Source organism: Ranitomeya variabilis, chromosome 1 (assembly GCF_051348905.1).
Source record: "Ranitomeya variabilis isolate aRanVar5 chromosome 1, aRanVar5.hap1, whole genome shotgun sequence".
NCBI lineage: Eukaryota > Metazoa > Chordata > Amphibia > Anura > Dendrobatidae > Ranitomeya > Ranitomeya variabilis.
The window spans coordinates 1,116,069,603-1,116,086,218 of record NC_135232.1 but is presented as its reverse complement, the minus strand read 5'-3'; the positions used below and the strand labels follow the sequence as shown (position 1 = coordinate 1,116,086,218).

Here is a 16,616-nt window from a genome sequence, read left to right as displayed (position 1 = left end):
AAACGTGCAATAAATCTCACATTTATACAGATAAGTAGCACATGAGAATAAGCAGAGAAATTGCAGGAATATTAAGTTCATAGCATGTCACTGCTTAGCAATAACTACATAATTTAAAGGGAAATATGGTCCAATAAGATAAATTCACCTAACTACTGTACGCCATTTAAAGGGAATCTGCTAGTAAGATGAACCCTCCTAAGCCATCTATGTGGACATGCAGGTCATAGAAAGATGAATAAAATGACACCTTGATATCTGCGATCCGATGTCTTATTTCCAAGGAAATCCACATTTTTCTTAATATGTAAATGAGCTGATAAGATCTATGGGCCGGACATAGATCTTCCCAAGAATCTGCCTCCAGAGCTTATAAAAGTGGGAATTACCAGTGTGAGACATGTAATCACTGACATGCTATCACTGACATGCTGTCAGTCATTACATGTCTCACACTTGTAACACCCCCTTTTTCTCGTTCTGGAGGCAGATTCTCGTGGAGATCTATGTCTGGCCCATAGATCTAAACATCTCATTTGTATATTAAGGAAAATGTGGATTTCTCGGGGATAAGACATCGGATCGCAGATATCAAGGTATTATTTTATTCAACTTTCTATGACCTGTGTGCACATATAGAGGAGGAGGGTTGATCCTACTGACAGATTCCGTTTACAGGCAAAAATAACATTTGTGTTCACCTTCACCAAGATCCTATATGGTCTCCAAGATTTCATCAGTTGGATCAAGCTATTAAATTGGGCCAGAACTTTGTCGTGGACTCATATTCCCCATGAAGTAGCTTATAAAAGAGATATAGGAGATATTTCACAGTATCTCGAGCTGCTCTACATTGAGCCACTTCGTGAACACCATCTTAAAAAACCGTGTCTCAGTGAAAATGCCAAGTGTGATACCCCGGACTGTAACGACCATGTGCCTACATTGTGTAACCACCAAGTGAGTGAGCTTCTACATGATCGCAGACTACCGGACAACGTCCCATAGGTTTGAAATATGACATTTTGTTTGATCAGAAGAAGAAAGTTGAATAGTGTGGGGACGGGGTTGTGATAATCTCAAAGGCCAGACAAAGTCCACCTAGATCTCCAAGAAGTACATCATATTACACCCTATAAGAAGAGAGCCCTTGCAGATCAGGAGGACATTTTTAGAACAAATGTTGAGAAAGCATTCTGGTGATTAGTCTTTGGTCACATCTGCCAACGTTTGTAAGCGGTCCTGAGTGAATCTGCTTAGGAGCAAAATTGTTTTTGGCAGAACTGTGCCTATATTTTACAGACCATACCCCTTCTGCAACACTGTTTTGCACCATCTGAAGTGCAGATGGATACCGAGACCCCATAAGAGGAAGAAACACCCCGCCACAGCACAAATCCTGATTTCTAAGGGCTTTCATGGTGTCCAGGAGATATTCCAACTCTTCCAGAAGGTCTCCTCTTTTCCTGGGAGCCTCCCAGATGTCTTGGGTGCATGAGTGCATCAGTACTATTTTGCAATTCGATTTCTCTTTTTCTCCATTTTCTGATCATCGAAGTGAACATTATAGACCCCAAGTCCACCCTCCTGCCTGATTTACATTTTTTGCCTTCCTCAGCCTGGTATCTTTCCGTCAAACTCTGGGACTTGTAGTATCAGCTTTCAGTACGTGGGATACTACACTGAGGACTGTTTCAGCCATCATGAAGGATCCTAGATGGCCTCAGAAGGTGAATTGACCGGATTCTGGCAAAACGATTTTTTTAGGTGCACAATTTGGTCAACATGTAACATCTCTAAATGTTGCTCCTAAAATAATTATTCTGTTAATTGCAAATTAAAATTAACATTTTCTGAAGAAAATGTGAGATCCTCACCTTCAAATATCCGATCTAATCTCTGGCGTTTCACTTTGTGTTTGTCCATGAGAGACATGAGACTTGGGCACCACCAGTTGTCCCCAGGCAGTTTTCTACCACTGGTTCAAGGATAGTCCACCGCAGAAAATATAACCTTATTACCCAAGACGAAAATTACCTGAAAAAAAATAGATAAATATTAATGCCAATAATGTCAACTCCTCTGCCTTGTATAACCTATGGGTCATGATAATATATTTTATCTAACCAAGGATTAGCATCAAAACATGTGAGTTACATCCAAGCCTTCAAAATATCGAAATATTATCATTTAGAGCCACAAAACCAAGACAAAATGAAGAACATTTCTCTAAAAATGGTGTCCTGGGACTAGTACGTCTATAGATTCGTACACTGCTCTGTGGTGAGAGTGGTGTACACATCCATAGACATACTGAAACCCTGTACTGGATTTCCCTATCTGAGCCACTCGGTTCTTCAACCATATTCTCAGACAGGGAAAGTCCTGTACTGTAGTATTGATAATGTATTCTCTTATTCATTCCAATTCATAGGGTCTAACGCCAAGCCGCCCCAGTCCACCCCATCAGCTGATTGAGATTACCCTTCAGTTTTTTACACAGATACAGAACCATACACACTGTCTGGTACTGCAGCTCAAAACAGCTTAGTGTGGGTGTCTTGGTCCTGGTACCACCATCAATCTCTCCGTATACCACTTGGAAGTGCTCTCACCCAGAGCATTATACAAGATCAATAATAAATCTATATGTCCATCTCACTGTACTAAGAGTGGTGTATGGACCAGTAGAGAACTGCTGCTCGGACAGAACCGCACACTATAATCACACAATCTGTGAACAGCCTCTGAGTCTCTCCGTTCACCATCTCCATCCTCAGACAGAGAAAGTCTCATACTAGGATTGCTTGAATAAAGTACATAGGTCTTGCAGAGCAGCAGTTGAAAGCAGCTTCAAAAGGAGCATAAAATGGTCACTGAAACAGCACTGCAGCATGATGTTTTATTACCCTTTAAAGGAAATCTGTCAACAGATTTTTTTTTTAGATTAAAGCATTATGTAGTAGGGGCAGAGAGCCTCATTTCAGTGATAGGTCGCTTGCTCAGCAGCTTTCAATACAATCAGTGCTTTATCAGTAGGAAATTATCACTACTGGACTAGGTGTCACGTGCCAGACAGTCCAGCTAATTTGTGTAACCTCGCCCCCACCACTGATTGGCAGCTTGCTGACAATGTATATAGGAAGCTGCCAATTACTGGTGTGGGTGGGGTTAAACACAGCCCAGCATTGATAGTACTGCTACATCTACAACAGAAAAAACAGGGATTTTATCAAAACTGAACCAAGCAGTCCAGTAAGTGATATATCACCGGAATCAGGCTCTCTGCCCCTACATCATACTGTTCTTTCATTACCTGCAGAAAGATTCCCTTTGATGATGGCATATCATAAACTTTGAACACTCTTTTTAAGTTATTAAAAGGGAGCTGAGTACTAGACATAGGCACATTTGTTGTGCTTGGAGAAACGTGGCGCTCATCAGTCTGAGAACGTGGCACGCGTGGCTATCAATATGTCTCAGGAAACCTGACAGTCCTGCAATGGTGGAAGGTAGGGAGAGACAGAACTGAATTATTGCAGGGGACATAATTAAAAGACAGAAAGCATAGACTGGTTGTGCAGTTTTATCCATTTTTATAATTCTAGATCAAATTGTAAAGAATTCTAAGAGCAAAAAGACAGAATCCTTCAATTGTATGAGATTAGACTACTATCTTATAGAAACAGCGCCACCATTATCCACAGGCCGTGTCTGATATTGCAGCTTAGCTTCATTAATGTGAATGCTGCAATACCTTGTGGCGCCGTTTCTGATAACAATCTACTGTTATAGAACCTCTTCTACCAAAACAATGGGCAGATTGCTCTTTTCTGTAGTCCAATTCTATGTTATGAAGTACAATAAAAAAAAATTATTAAAAGGCGGATAAAAAGCTGGAGAGCCTTCTGAGCATTTGTGCATTTTTTTTTTTCCATTCTGCAGCAGCTGTTAGCGGAACACAGAAGACCATTTACTAGTTCTACATCTTAATATTTCAATGACAGAAAATATCAGCACTCAATACATAAAAGCTTGTGCAGCCAATTCAAGGACACATTACTTAGGAAGAAATCACATCGGCTGCGGAAAAATGACGAACGAACGCTACAGTGTTCTGCAGAAAAGAATACATGAAGTGTATATATATATATATATATATATATATATATATATATATATGTGTGTATATATATATATATATATATATATATATATATATATATATATATATATATAATATATATATACACTCACCGGCCACTTTATTAGGTACACCATGCTAGTAACGGGTTGGGCCCCCTTTTGCCTTCAGAACTGCCTCAATTCTTCGTGGCATAGATTCAACAAGGTGCTGGAAGCATTCCTCAGAGATTTTGGTCCATATTGACATGATGGCATCACACAGTTGCCGCAGATTTGTCGGCTGCACATCCCAAAGATGCTCCATACAAGGCAGGATGGATCCATGCTTTCATGTTGTTTACGCCAAATTCTGACCCTACCATCCGAATGTCGCAGCAGAAATCGAGACTCATCAGACCAAGCAACGTTTTTCCAATCTTCTACTGTCCAATTTCGATGAGCTTGTGCAAATTGTAGCCTCAGTTTCCTGTTCTTAGCTGAAAGGAGTGGTACCCGGTGTGGTCTTCTGCTGCTGTAGCCCATCTGCCTCAAAGTTCGACGCACTGTGCGTTCAGAGATGCTCTTAGGCCTACCTTGGTTGTAACGGGTGGCGATTTGAGTCACTGTTGCCTTTCTATCAGCTCGAACCAGTCTGCCCATTCTCCTCTGACCTCTGGCATCAACAAGGCATTTCCGCCCACAGAACTGCCGCTCACTGGATTTTTTTTCTTTTTCGGACCATTCTCTGTAAACCCTAGAGATGGTTGTGCGTGAAAATCCCAGTAGATCAGCAGTTTCTGAAATACTCAGACCAGCCCTTCTGGCACCAACAACCATGCCACGTTCAAAGGCACTCAAATCACCTTTCTTCCCCATACTGATGCTCGGTTTGAACTGCAGGAGATTGTCTTGACCATGTCTACATGCCTAAATGCACTGAGTTGCCGCCATGTGATTGGCTGATTAGAAATTAAGTGTTAACAAGAAGTTGGACAGGTGTACCTAATAAAGTGGCCGGTGAGTGTGTGTATATATATATATATATATATATATATATATATATATATATATATATATATATATATATATATATATATATATATATATATATATTCCCAGATCTAGTGATGGCAGGGTTTCACTAAACATGGTCACATTTCTCCTGTTATCTGCCTGTATCTTAAGAACCTTTCGGTCCCCATACAATTTGCTTAGAGTGGGGTAAAAAAAGGTTATAGAAGGGTCAATCAATTTGTTATATTGGCAATATGTGCAGAAATAGGACAAGATAGGTGCTAAAAGTATGATCATCAGAGGTCCGATCGCTAAAACCCCCACAGATCACGAAAATGTCCTGTTTGGATGGAGCAGAAGTGAGCATGTGCGACCATTAATCCAGGAGTGGTGGTCGCACATGCTCATTACTACTCCATTCACACAGGAGATTTTGGGCCTCATTGTTCTCGACATTAATTATTACCTGGGTAATCACTGATCACACATGTATTATCCAACCTTGGATAGGTGATAAATGTTGTTTATGGGAAAACCCCCTTAAAGGGGATCTGTCACTTGCCATAAAATGTAATTTTTTTTTACCTGGTGTAAATGCTGCTGTTCTCCTGAATCCGACATTGTTTTTCTTTTGTTTCTGCGCCTCTCCAATCCTGAGATACGGTCTCCTTTTCTCTGTATGCAAATCTAGTTTTGTTAGAAAACTGGGCGTGGTCCCTGACTCTTCTCAGTGGGTGTGTTTCGAGGCCCACGCCTACTTAGCTAACAAGATGAGATTTACATACCAGGAAAAAGGGGCCATATCTCTGGAATGGAGAGGCGCAGGAACAAATGAAAAACAACGCCGGATTCAGGAGAAAAGCGGCATTTACACCAGGCTAAAAAAATATGTATCAATTATTTATTACAAGTGACTGGTCCTCTTTAAGGCTCTGTTAATGCTATGCTCCTTTTTTTGTCATTGGTTCCTGATTTTGGATAACAAGAAGAGAGTAGTTTGCTGCGCTATTTTTGCTCTCAAAAACACAAAAGACAAATGACAACCGCAACAAATGTCAATGCGAGCCTTCAGAACTCGATAAGATCCATGCCCAGTATACATTTTTGTCCACCATTAGGAGAAGCCTACAGAAATTAGCTTTAAACAATTTCTAGGAAACCCAATCTATGGACATGTAGGTCATAGGAAGCTGAATAAAATGACACCTTGATATCTGTGATCCGATCTTTTATTCCAGAGATATCCACATCTTTCATAATATGTAAATGAGCTGTAAAGATCTATGGGCGGAATATAGATCTTACTGGAGATCTGCCTCCAGAGCTTATTTTATATGAACGGGGCGTTACCAGTGTGAAACATGTAGATCAGGAGAGCAGACTGTCAGTCATTACACGTCTCACACGGGTAAAGCCCAGCTCATGTAAAATAAGTTCTAAAGACGGATTCTCGGGAAGATCTATGTCCCACCCATAGATCTTAACAGTACATTTACATATTAAGAATAATGTGGATTTCTCTGGAATAAAACAAAGGATCGCTGATATCAGGGTATCATTTTATTCAGCCTCCTATTACCTATGTGACCGTATAGATGGCTTAGAAGGGGTGGTCCTACTGACATATTCCCTTTAAGTAATTAGCATTAATGCACATAATAGCAATGTAACCACTGAAATGGTGTTGGAGGAATAACGACTCGTGGACTTCTGCTGATGTTTTTACTGACAAGTCATTAGATTAGAGAAGTCAAAACCTAAAGTAAGCCCCATACTGAGAAACGTCTACCGCTACCTCTGTGCGGCTTCAATCCATCAGTAAGCCAAAGGACATCACAGCCCACAGATGGCAATCTGCATACAATTAATATGTTACTGTAAACATCCCATAATTAATCATTGCATAAACATCAGTGAAAATGAAATAAAATTTAAAAAAAAATACCGTATTTAAAAAGTTACATACTTGGTGTTCTGGTGGTGCTATTTATGTGCATTATCTGGCGACATTATTTAGAACCTATTAAGCTCTGCTACTTTGTGTTCTGGTGGTGCTATTTATGTGCATTATCTGGCGACATTATTTAGAGCCTATTAAGCTCTGTTACTTGGTGTTCTGGTGGTGCTATTTACGTGCATTATGTAGCGACATTATTTAGAACCTATTAAGCTCTGCTACTTGGTGTTCTGGTGGTGCTATTTACGTGCATTATCTGGCGACATTATTTGGAACCTATAAAGCTATGTTACTTGGTGTTCTGGTGGTGCTATTTATGTGCATTATCTGGCGACATTATTTAGAGCCTATTAAGCTCTGCTACTTGGTATTCTGGTGGTGCTATTTATGAGCATTATATGGCAACATTATTTGGAAACTATTAAGCTCTGTGTGATGGTGTGATGTGCTATTTGGGTATCATTTTTGTGTATATTTATATTTTACTTATTTTCATGGTGTTCTCTTGTAGGATGAGTTGTTATTTGCCATCTGATATTCTCCCCACAGTTCTGTTTTGTTATCTCTCCACAAGGTCAGTGAATAATGTTGTTTGCTAATATGCTAATGACAAGTTGACCTAGCTTGTTGAAACAATGAGCCCCTGCCACCCACCCCCTAACCTGTGAATGAGGAGAGGGACTTGTAAATATCAGGGAGGTGAGACACAGATCAGTCTGTGTGGAACCATGATGTGAAGAGCAAGTCAGAGAGAAAGAAGAGTATATGGACTATGTGATCCTCTGTCTGCTGGATTGTTGGACTTTTATTCTGTTACTGAACTGCATTCGTGTTCTGGACTATTTTATCCTTTGTGTGGTGGATTATATGGACCTTTTGTGTTTTTGCCTAAATAAAGGTCTTGGAATTGTTCACTATACTCTTCGCTGGCTCTGTTGATTGTGTGGTACCGGAGAAGGACCCTGTGACACTCTGTTATGTGGTAGTGTGAAGCTGATACTCTGCTGCACTATATGGTGACATTATTTACAACTTATAATGTTCTGTTACTTGGTATTAAATATGCTATGCTCATTATATATTTCAAACTATTACGCACTATTAATTGGTATTTTTGCAGTGCTGTTTTTGTGCATTGTATGGTGACATGACTTAGAACCTATAAAACTCTGTTATTTTGTATTCTAATGAAAATAATGTTGTGCATTATATGACAATATTATTTAGATCCTACTATCTGTTATTTAGTATTGTGATGGAGCAATTTTTCTGCACTATATGGCGGTATTATTTTCATATTGATAATGCTTTTGTCAGGAGCCCCCACTGACCTGCCCAAGTCTCATCCCCTACGCCTGCTATACCCATCTGATGACCATAGTAACAATGCCTCATTGCACCACACCTAATAGGAAGATAACTGCAATACCTTGTCATACATTATGCACCTTTGTCAGCTCCAAGATATATCACATGAAGAACTGCATTGAATCCGTCCTCTACAAATTCTGTCTTATACCCAATCTTTAACCACCGGTGGCATCTTGACGAATTGCAAAGATAATGAATTGTCATTGGCTGTTCTTTCCAATCACCGTACAGCCACGGCTCGCACTAAACCTCTTTATTTCAGCTGCCTGGACCAGAATCAGTCATCTTCCCAGAGATCTGTATCATCACCTTCACCCCCACCCAAAGTCCCATCACAACCCGAGCACTGTACTGCAGACTGGATAGAGATCTCAGGTTTAACCCTAATTGTGTAATACAGACGTCTCCTTGTATTGTTCTCATGGCTTCCAGGTCGCGTCAGACAGAATATTAGGAAACACAATCGGACTTGAAGCCGAGAGAAGATACATTCACTGAGACAACAAACAGACTTGAAATTAAACCCGCACTGGCTATTGTAATTAATTGTCTGCAGCCTGAGCAATTATGTCACTGGGTTAAGTTATCAAAGATGGAAGGGAAAGGGGCGTTTATACTGATCACACATCACTACAAGGGAGTCTATGATGAAGAAATCATCTAACTGGAAAGAGCAAGAACAGCTACAATCAATATGAATGGGTCAACATACGTCTGTGGTCAAAAATATCACTACTGTAATACTGCTCCTATGTGCAAGAATATAACTACTATAATCCCGCCCCATGTACAAGAATATAACTACTATAATACTGCTGCTATGTACAATATAACTACTATAATCCCGCCCCATGTACATGAATATGACTACTATAATACTGCTCCTATGTACAAGAATATAACTACTATAATACTGCTCCTATGTACAAGAATATAACTACTATAATACTGCCCCTATGTACAAGAATATAACTACTATAATACTGCTCCTATGTACAAGAATATAACTACTATAATACTGCTCCTATGTGCAAGAATATAACTACTATAATACTGCCCCTATGTACAAGAATATAACTACTATAATACTGCTCCTATGTACAAGAATATGACTACTATAATACTGCTCCTATGTACAAGAATATAAGTACTATAATACTGCTCCTATGTACAAGAATATAACTACTATAATACTGCTCCTATGTACAAGAATATAACTACTATAATACTGCTCCTATGTACAAGAATATAACTACTATAATACTGCCCCTATGTAAAAGAATATAACTACTATAATACTGCCCCTATGTACAAGAATATAACTACTATAATACTGCTCCTATGTGCAAGAATATAACTACTATAATACTGCCCCCTATGTACAAGAATATAACTACTATAATACTGCCCTCTATGTACAAGAATATAACTACTATAATACTGCTCCTATGTACAAGAATATAACTACTATAATACTGCTCCTACGTACAAGATTATAACTACTATAATACTGCTCCCTATGTACAAGAATATAACTACTATAATACTGCTCCTATGTACAAGAATATAACTACTATAATACTGCTCCTACGTACAAGAATATAACTACTATAATACTGCTCCCTACGTACAAGAATATAACTACTATAATACTGCTCCCTATGTACAAGAATATAACTACTATAATACTGCTCCCTATGTACAAGAATATAACTACTATAATACTGCCCCCTATGTACAAGAATATAACTACTATAATACTGCCCCCTATGTACAATAATAAAACTACTATAATACTGCCCTCTATGTACAAGAATATAACTACTATAATACTGCTCCTATGTACAAGAATATAACTACTATAATACTGCTCCCTATGTACAAGAATATAACTACTATAATACTGCTCCTATGTACAAGAATATAACTACTATAATACTGCTCCTATGTACAAGAATATAACTACTATAATACTGCTCCTATGTACAAGAATATAACTACTATAATACTGCTCCTATGTACAAGAATATAACTACTATAATATTGCCCCTATGTACAAGAATATAACTTCTATAATACTGCTCCTACGTACAAGAATATAACTACTATAATACTGCCCCCTATGTACAAGAATATAACTACTATAATACTGCTCCTATGTACAAGAATATAACTACTATAATACTGCTCCCTATGTACAAGAATATAACTACTATAATACTGCTCCTATGTACAAGAATATAACTACTATAATACTGCCCCTATGTACAAAAATATAACTTCTATAATACTTCTCCTACGTACAAGAATATAACTACTATAATACTGCTCCCTATGTACAAGAATATAACTACTATAATACTGCTCCCTATGTACAAGAATATAACTACTATAATACTGCCCCCTATGTACAAGAATATAACTACTATAATACTGCTCCTATGTACAAGAATATAACTACTATAATACTGCCCCTATGTACAAGAATATAACTACTATAATACTGCTCCTATGTACAAGAATATAACTACTATAATACTGCCCCTATGTACAAGAATATAACTACTATAATACTGCCCCTATGTACAAGACTATAACTACTATAATACTGCCCCTATGTACAAGAATATAACTACTATAATACTGCTCCTATGTACAAGAATATAACTACTATAATACTGCCCCTATGTACAAGAATATAACTTCTATAATACTGCTCCTACGTACAAGAATATAACTACTATAATACTGCTCCCTATGTACAAGAATATAACTACTATAATACTGCCCCTATGTACAAGAATATAACTTCTATAATACTGCTCCTACGTACAAGAATATAACTACTATAATACTGCTCCCTATGTACAAGAATATAACTACTATAATACTGCTCCCTATGTACAAGAATATAACTACTATAATACTGCTCCTATGTACAAGAATATAACTACTATAATACTGCCCCTATGTACAAGAATATAACTTCTATAATACTGCTCCTACGTACAAGAATATAACTACTATAATACTGCTCCCTATGTACAAGAATATAACTACTATAATACTGCCCCTATATACAAGAATATAACTACTATAATACTGCTCCTATGTACAAGAATAAAACTACTATAATACTGCCTCCTATGTACAAGAATATAACTACTCTAATACTGCCCCCTATGTACAAGAATATAACTACTATAATACTGCTCCTATGTACAAGAATATAACTACTATAATACTGCCCCCTATGTACAAGAATATAACTACTATAATACTGCTCCTATGTACAAGAATATAACTACTATAATACTGCCCCTATGTACAAGAATATAACTACTATAATACTGCCCCTATGTACAAGACTATAACTACTATAATACTGCCCCTATGTACAAGAATATAACTACTATAATACTGCTCCTATGTACAAGAATATAACTACTATAATACTGCCCCTATGTACAAGAATATAACTTCTATAATACTGCTCCTACGTACAAGAATATAACTACTATAATACTGCTCCCTATGTACAAGAATATAACTACTATAATACTGCCCCTATGTACAAGAATATAACTTCTATAATACTGCTCCTACGTACAAGAATATAACTACTATAATACTGCTCCCTATGTACAAGAATATAACTACTATAATACTGCTCCCTATGTACAAGAATATAACTACTATAATACTGCTCCTATGTACAAGAATATAACTACTATAATACTGCCCCTATGTACAAGAATATAACTTCTATAATACTGCTCCTACGTACAAGAATATAACTACTATAATACTGCTCCCTATGTACAAGAATATAACTACTATAATACTGCCCCTATATACAAGAATATAACTACTATAATACTGCTCCTATGTACAAGAATAAAACTACTATAATACTGCCTCCTATGTACAAGAATATAACTACTCTAATACTGCCCCCTATGTACAAGAATATAACTACTATAATACTGCTCCTATGTACAAGAATATAACTACTATAATACTGCCCCCTATGTACAAGAATATAACTACTATAATACTGCTCCTATGTACAAGAATATAACTACTATAATACTGCCCCTATGTACAAGAATATAACTACTATAATACTGCCCCTATGTACAAGACTATAACTACTATAATACTGCCCCTATGTACAAGAATATAACTACTATAATACTGCTCCTATGTACAAGAATATAACTACTATAATACTGCCCCTATGTACAAGAATATAACTTCTATAATACTGCTCCTACATACAAGAATATAACTACTATAATACTGCTCCCTATGTACAAGAATATAACTACTATAATACTGCCCCTATGTACAAGAATATAACTACTATAATACTGCCCCCTATGTACAAGAATATAACTACTATAATACTGCCCCCTATGTACAATAATAAAACTACTATAATACTGCCCTCTATGTACAAGAATATAACTACTATAATACTGCTCCTATGTACAAGAATATAACTACTATAATACTGCTCCCTATGTACAAGAATATAACTACTATAATACTGCTCCTATGTACAAGAATATAACTACTATAATACTGCTCCTATGTACAAGAATATAACTACTATAATACTGCTCCTATGTACAAGAATATAACTACTATAATACTGCTCCTATGTACAAGAATATAACTACTATAATATTGCCCCTATGTACAAGAATATAACTTCTATAATACTGCTCCTACGTACAAGAATATAACTACTATAATACTGCTCCCTACGTACAAGAATATAACTACTATAATACTGCCCTCTATGTACAAGAATATAACTACTATAATACTGCTCCTATGTACAAGAATATAACTACTATAATACTGCTCCCTATGTACAAGAATATAACTACTATAATACTGCTCCTATGTACAAGAATATAACTACTATAATACTGCTCCTATGTACAAGAATATAACTACTATAATACTGCTCCTATGTACAAGAATATAACTACTATAATACTGCTCCTATGTACAAGAATATAACTACTATAATACTGCTCCTATGTACAAGAATATAACTACTATAATATTGCCCCTATGTACAAGAATATAACTTCTATAATACTGCTCCTACGTACAAGAATATAACTACTATAATACTGCTCCCTATGTACAAGAATATAACTACTATAATATTGCCCCTATGTACAAGAATATAACTTCTATAATACTGCTCCTACGTACAAGAATATAACTACTATAATACTGCTCCCTATGTACAAGAATATAACTACTATAATACTGCCCCCTATGTACAAGAATATAACTACTATAATACTGCTCCTATGTACAAGAATATAACTACTATAATAATGCTCCTATGTACAAGAATATAACTACTATAATATTGCCCCTATGTACAAGAATATAACTTCTATAATACTGCTCCTACGTACAAGAATATAACTACTATAATACTGCTCCCTATGTACAAGAATATAACTACTATAATATTGCCCCTATGTACAAGAATATAACTTCTATAATACTGCTCCTACGTACAAGAATATAACTACTATAATACTGCTCCCTATGTACAAGAATATAACTACTATAATACTGCCCCCTATGTACAAGAATATAACTACTATAATACTGCTCCTATGTACAAGAATATAACTACTATAATACTGCTCCCTATGTACAAGAATATAACTACTATAATACTGCTCCTATGTACAAGAATATAACTACTATAATACTGCCCCTATGTACAAAAATATAACTTCTATAATACTTCTCCTACGTACAAGAATATAACTACTATAATACTGCTCCCTATGTACAAGAATATAACTACTATAATACTGCTCCCTATGTACAAGAATATAACTACTATAATACTGCTCCCTATGTACAAGAATATAACTACTATAATACTGCCCCCTATGTACAAGAATATAACTACTATAATACTGCTCCTATGTACAAGAATATAACTACTATAATACTGCCCCTATGTACAAGAATATAACTACTATAATACTGCTCCTATGTACAAGAATATAACTACTATAATACTGCCCCTATGTACAAGAATATAACTACTATAATACTGCCCCTATGTACAAGACTATAACTACTATAATACTGCCCCTATGTACAAGAATATAACTACTATAATACTGCTCCTATGTACAAGAATATAACTACTATAATACTGCCCCTATGTACAAGAATATAACTTCTATAATACTGCTCCTACGTACAAGAATATAACTACTATAATACTGCTCCCTATGTACAAGAATATAACTACTATAATACTGCCCCTATGTACAAGAATATAACTTCTATAATACTGCTCCTACGTACAAGAATATAACTACTATAATACTGCTCCCTATGTACAAGAATATAACTACTATAATACTGCTCCCTATGTACAAGAATATAACTACTATAATACTGCTCCTATGTACAAGAATATAACTACTATAATACTGCCCCTATGTACAAGAATATAACTTCTATAATACTGCTCCTACGTACAAGAATATAACTACTATAATACTGCCCCTATGTACAAGAATATAACTACTATAATACTGCTCCTATGTACAAGAATATAACTACTATAATACTGCCCCTATGTACAAGAATATAACTACTATAATACTGCCCCTATGTACAAGAATATAACTACTATAATACTGCTCCCTATGTACAAGAATATAACTACTATAATACTGCTCCTATGTACAAGAATATAACTACTATAATACTGCTCCTATGTACAAGAATATAACTACTATAATACTGCCCCTATGTACAAGAATATAACTACTATAACAGTGTAGACATAAGAAACGAAGTTCAGAACTTTTCTGTGGATAAAATAGCAATTGCAAGTTTAATCCCATATATAATAAAATCCATGACAAATCAGATATAGAAATTCCTTTGAAACAGCAAAAAAGTGTTGCTAACCTAAATTTAATTTTCAACTACGATTAAGGCCAGTTTCACACATTAGTGTCTGGTACGTGTGGTGACAGTTTTCTCACGTAGCGGAGACACTGACACACGTAGACCCATTCAAATGAATGGGTCTATGCGCCTGTCAACGTGTTTTAACAGTCTGTGTGCAAAACACGCAGACATGTCCGTTTTCACCCGGACACACAGGCCACACACGTGCTCACGGAGAACAGTGCACACTGTGTGCACGGACGGCCGCCGGGGAAGAAGCGCTACTGTAAGCCGCTGTTCTCTGGCAGCTGGTGATGAACGCAGCTTTCATCCATTGTCCCCTGCTCTGCCGGCGAGCAGGGGAGAATGAATGAATGACAAACCCGACGTGGGGTCCCCCTATGTTTTTAAACCAACCCGGCAAAACTCACAGGTGCAGACTGCTATTCTCAGGCTAAGGGGCCATGGATATGGGCCCCCCAGCCTAAAAACAGCAGCCCGCAGCTGCCCAGAAAAGGCGCATCTATTAAGGTACCTTCACACTGAGCAACTTTACAACGAGAACGACAATGATCCGTGACGTTGCAGCGTCCTGGATAGCGATCTCGTTGTGTTTGACACGCAGCAGCGATCTGGATCCCGCTGTGATATCGCTGGTCGGAGCTAGAAGTCCAGAACTTTATTTGGTCGTCAGGTCGGCGTGTATCGTCGTGTTTGACAGCAAAAGCAACAATTCCAGCGATGTTTTACATGGAGCTAACGACCTGCGAGAACGATAAGTACGTCACTGGATCGCTCCTGCATCGTTCAGCTGTTGCCGGTGTTTGACGTCTCCTAGCGACCTAAACAGCGACGCTGCAGCAATCGGCTCGTTGTCTATATCGCTGCAGCGTCGCTTAATGTGACGGTACCTTTAGATGTGCCAAATCTGGAGCTTTGCCTGGTTCTTCCCACTTGCCCTGTAGCGGTGGTAAGTGAGGTAATGAGGGATTAATGTCATCTTCCTATTGTAAGGTGACATAATCGAGAGGTGTCAATAAGACACCTATCCATTACTAATCCTATAGTTGTTAAAGGGTTAATAATACACCACAAAGTAAGAATAAAGTATTTTAATGAAATCGTAGACCACACAGTTTTGCCATCTTTATTATTCTGGTAATCCAAGGGAAGCACTCGATCTCCT

At 37.1% G+C, this 16,616-nt stretch overlaps 1 protein-coding gene across 3 annotated transcripts in view; it reads right to left on the bottom strand.

Annotated features, from left to right (window-relative positions):
* The window catches only part of CTBP1 (C-terminal binding protein 1), a 571,211-nt gene that overhangs the window by 291,311 nt on the left and 263,284 nt on the right, over positions 1–16,616 (bottom strand). For all 3 annotated transcript variants that reach the window (XM_077280210.1, XM_077280212.1, XM_077280213.1), the window contains exon 2: positions 1,878–2,037. In XM_077280210.1, the coding sequence (XP_077136325.1) occupies positions 1,878–1,935 (58 nt within the window). In that variant the 5' untranslated portion in view covers positions 1,936–2,037. The remainder of the gene's footprint in view (positions 1–1,877; positions 2,038–16,616) is intronic.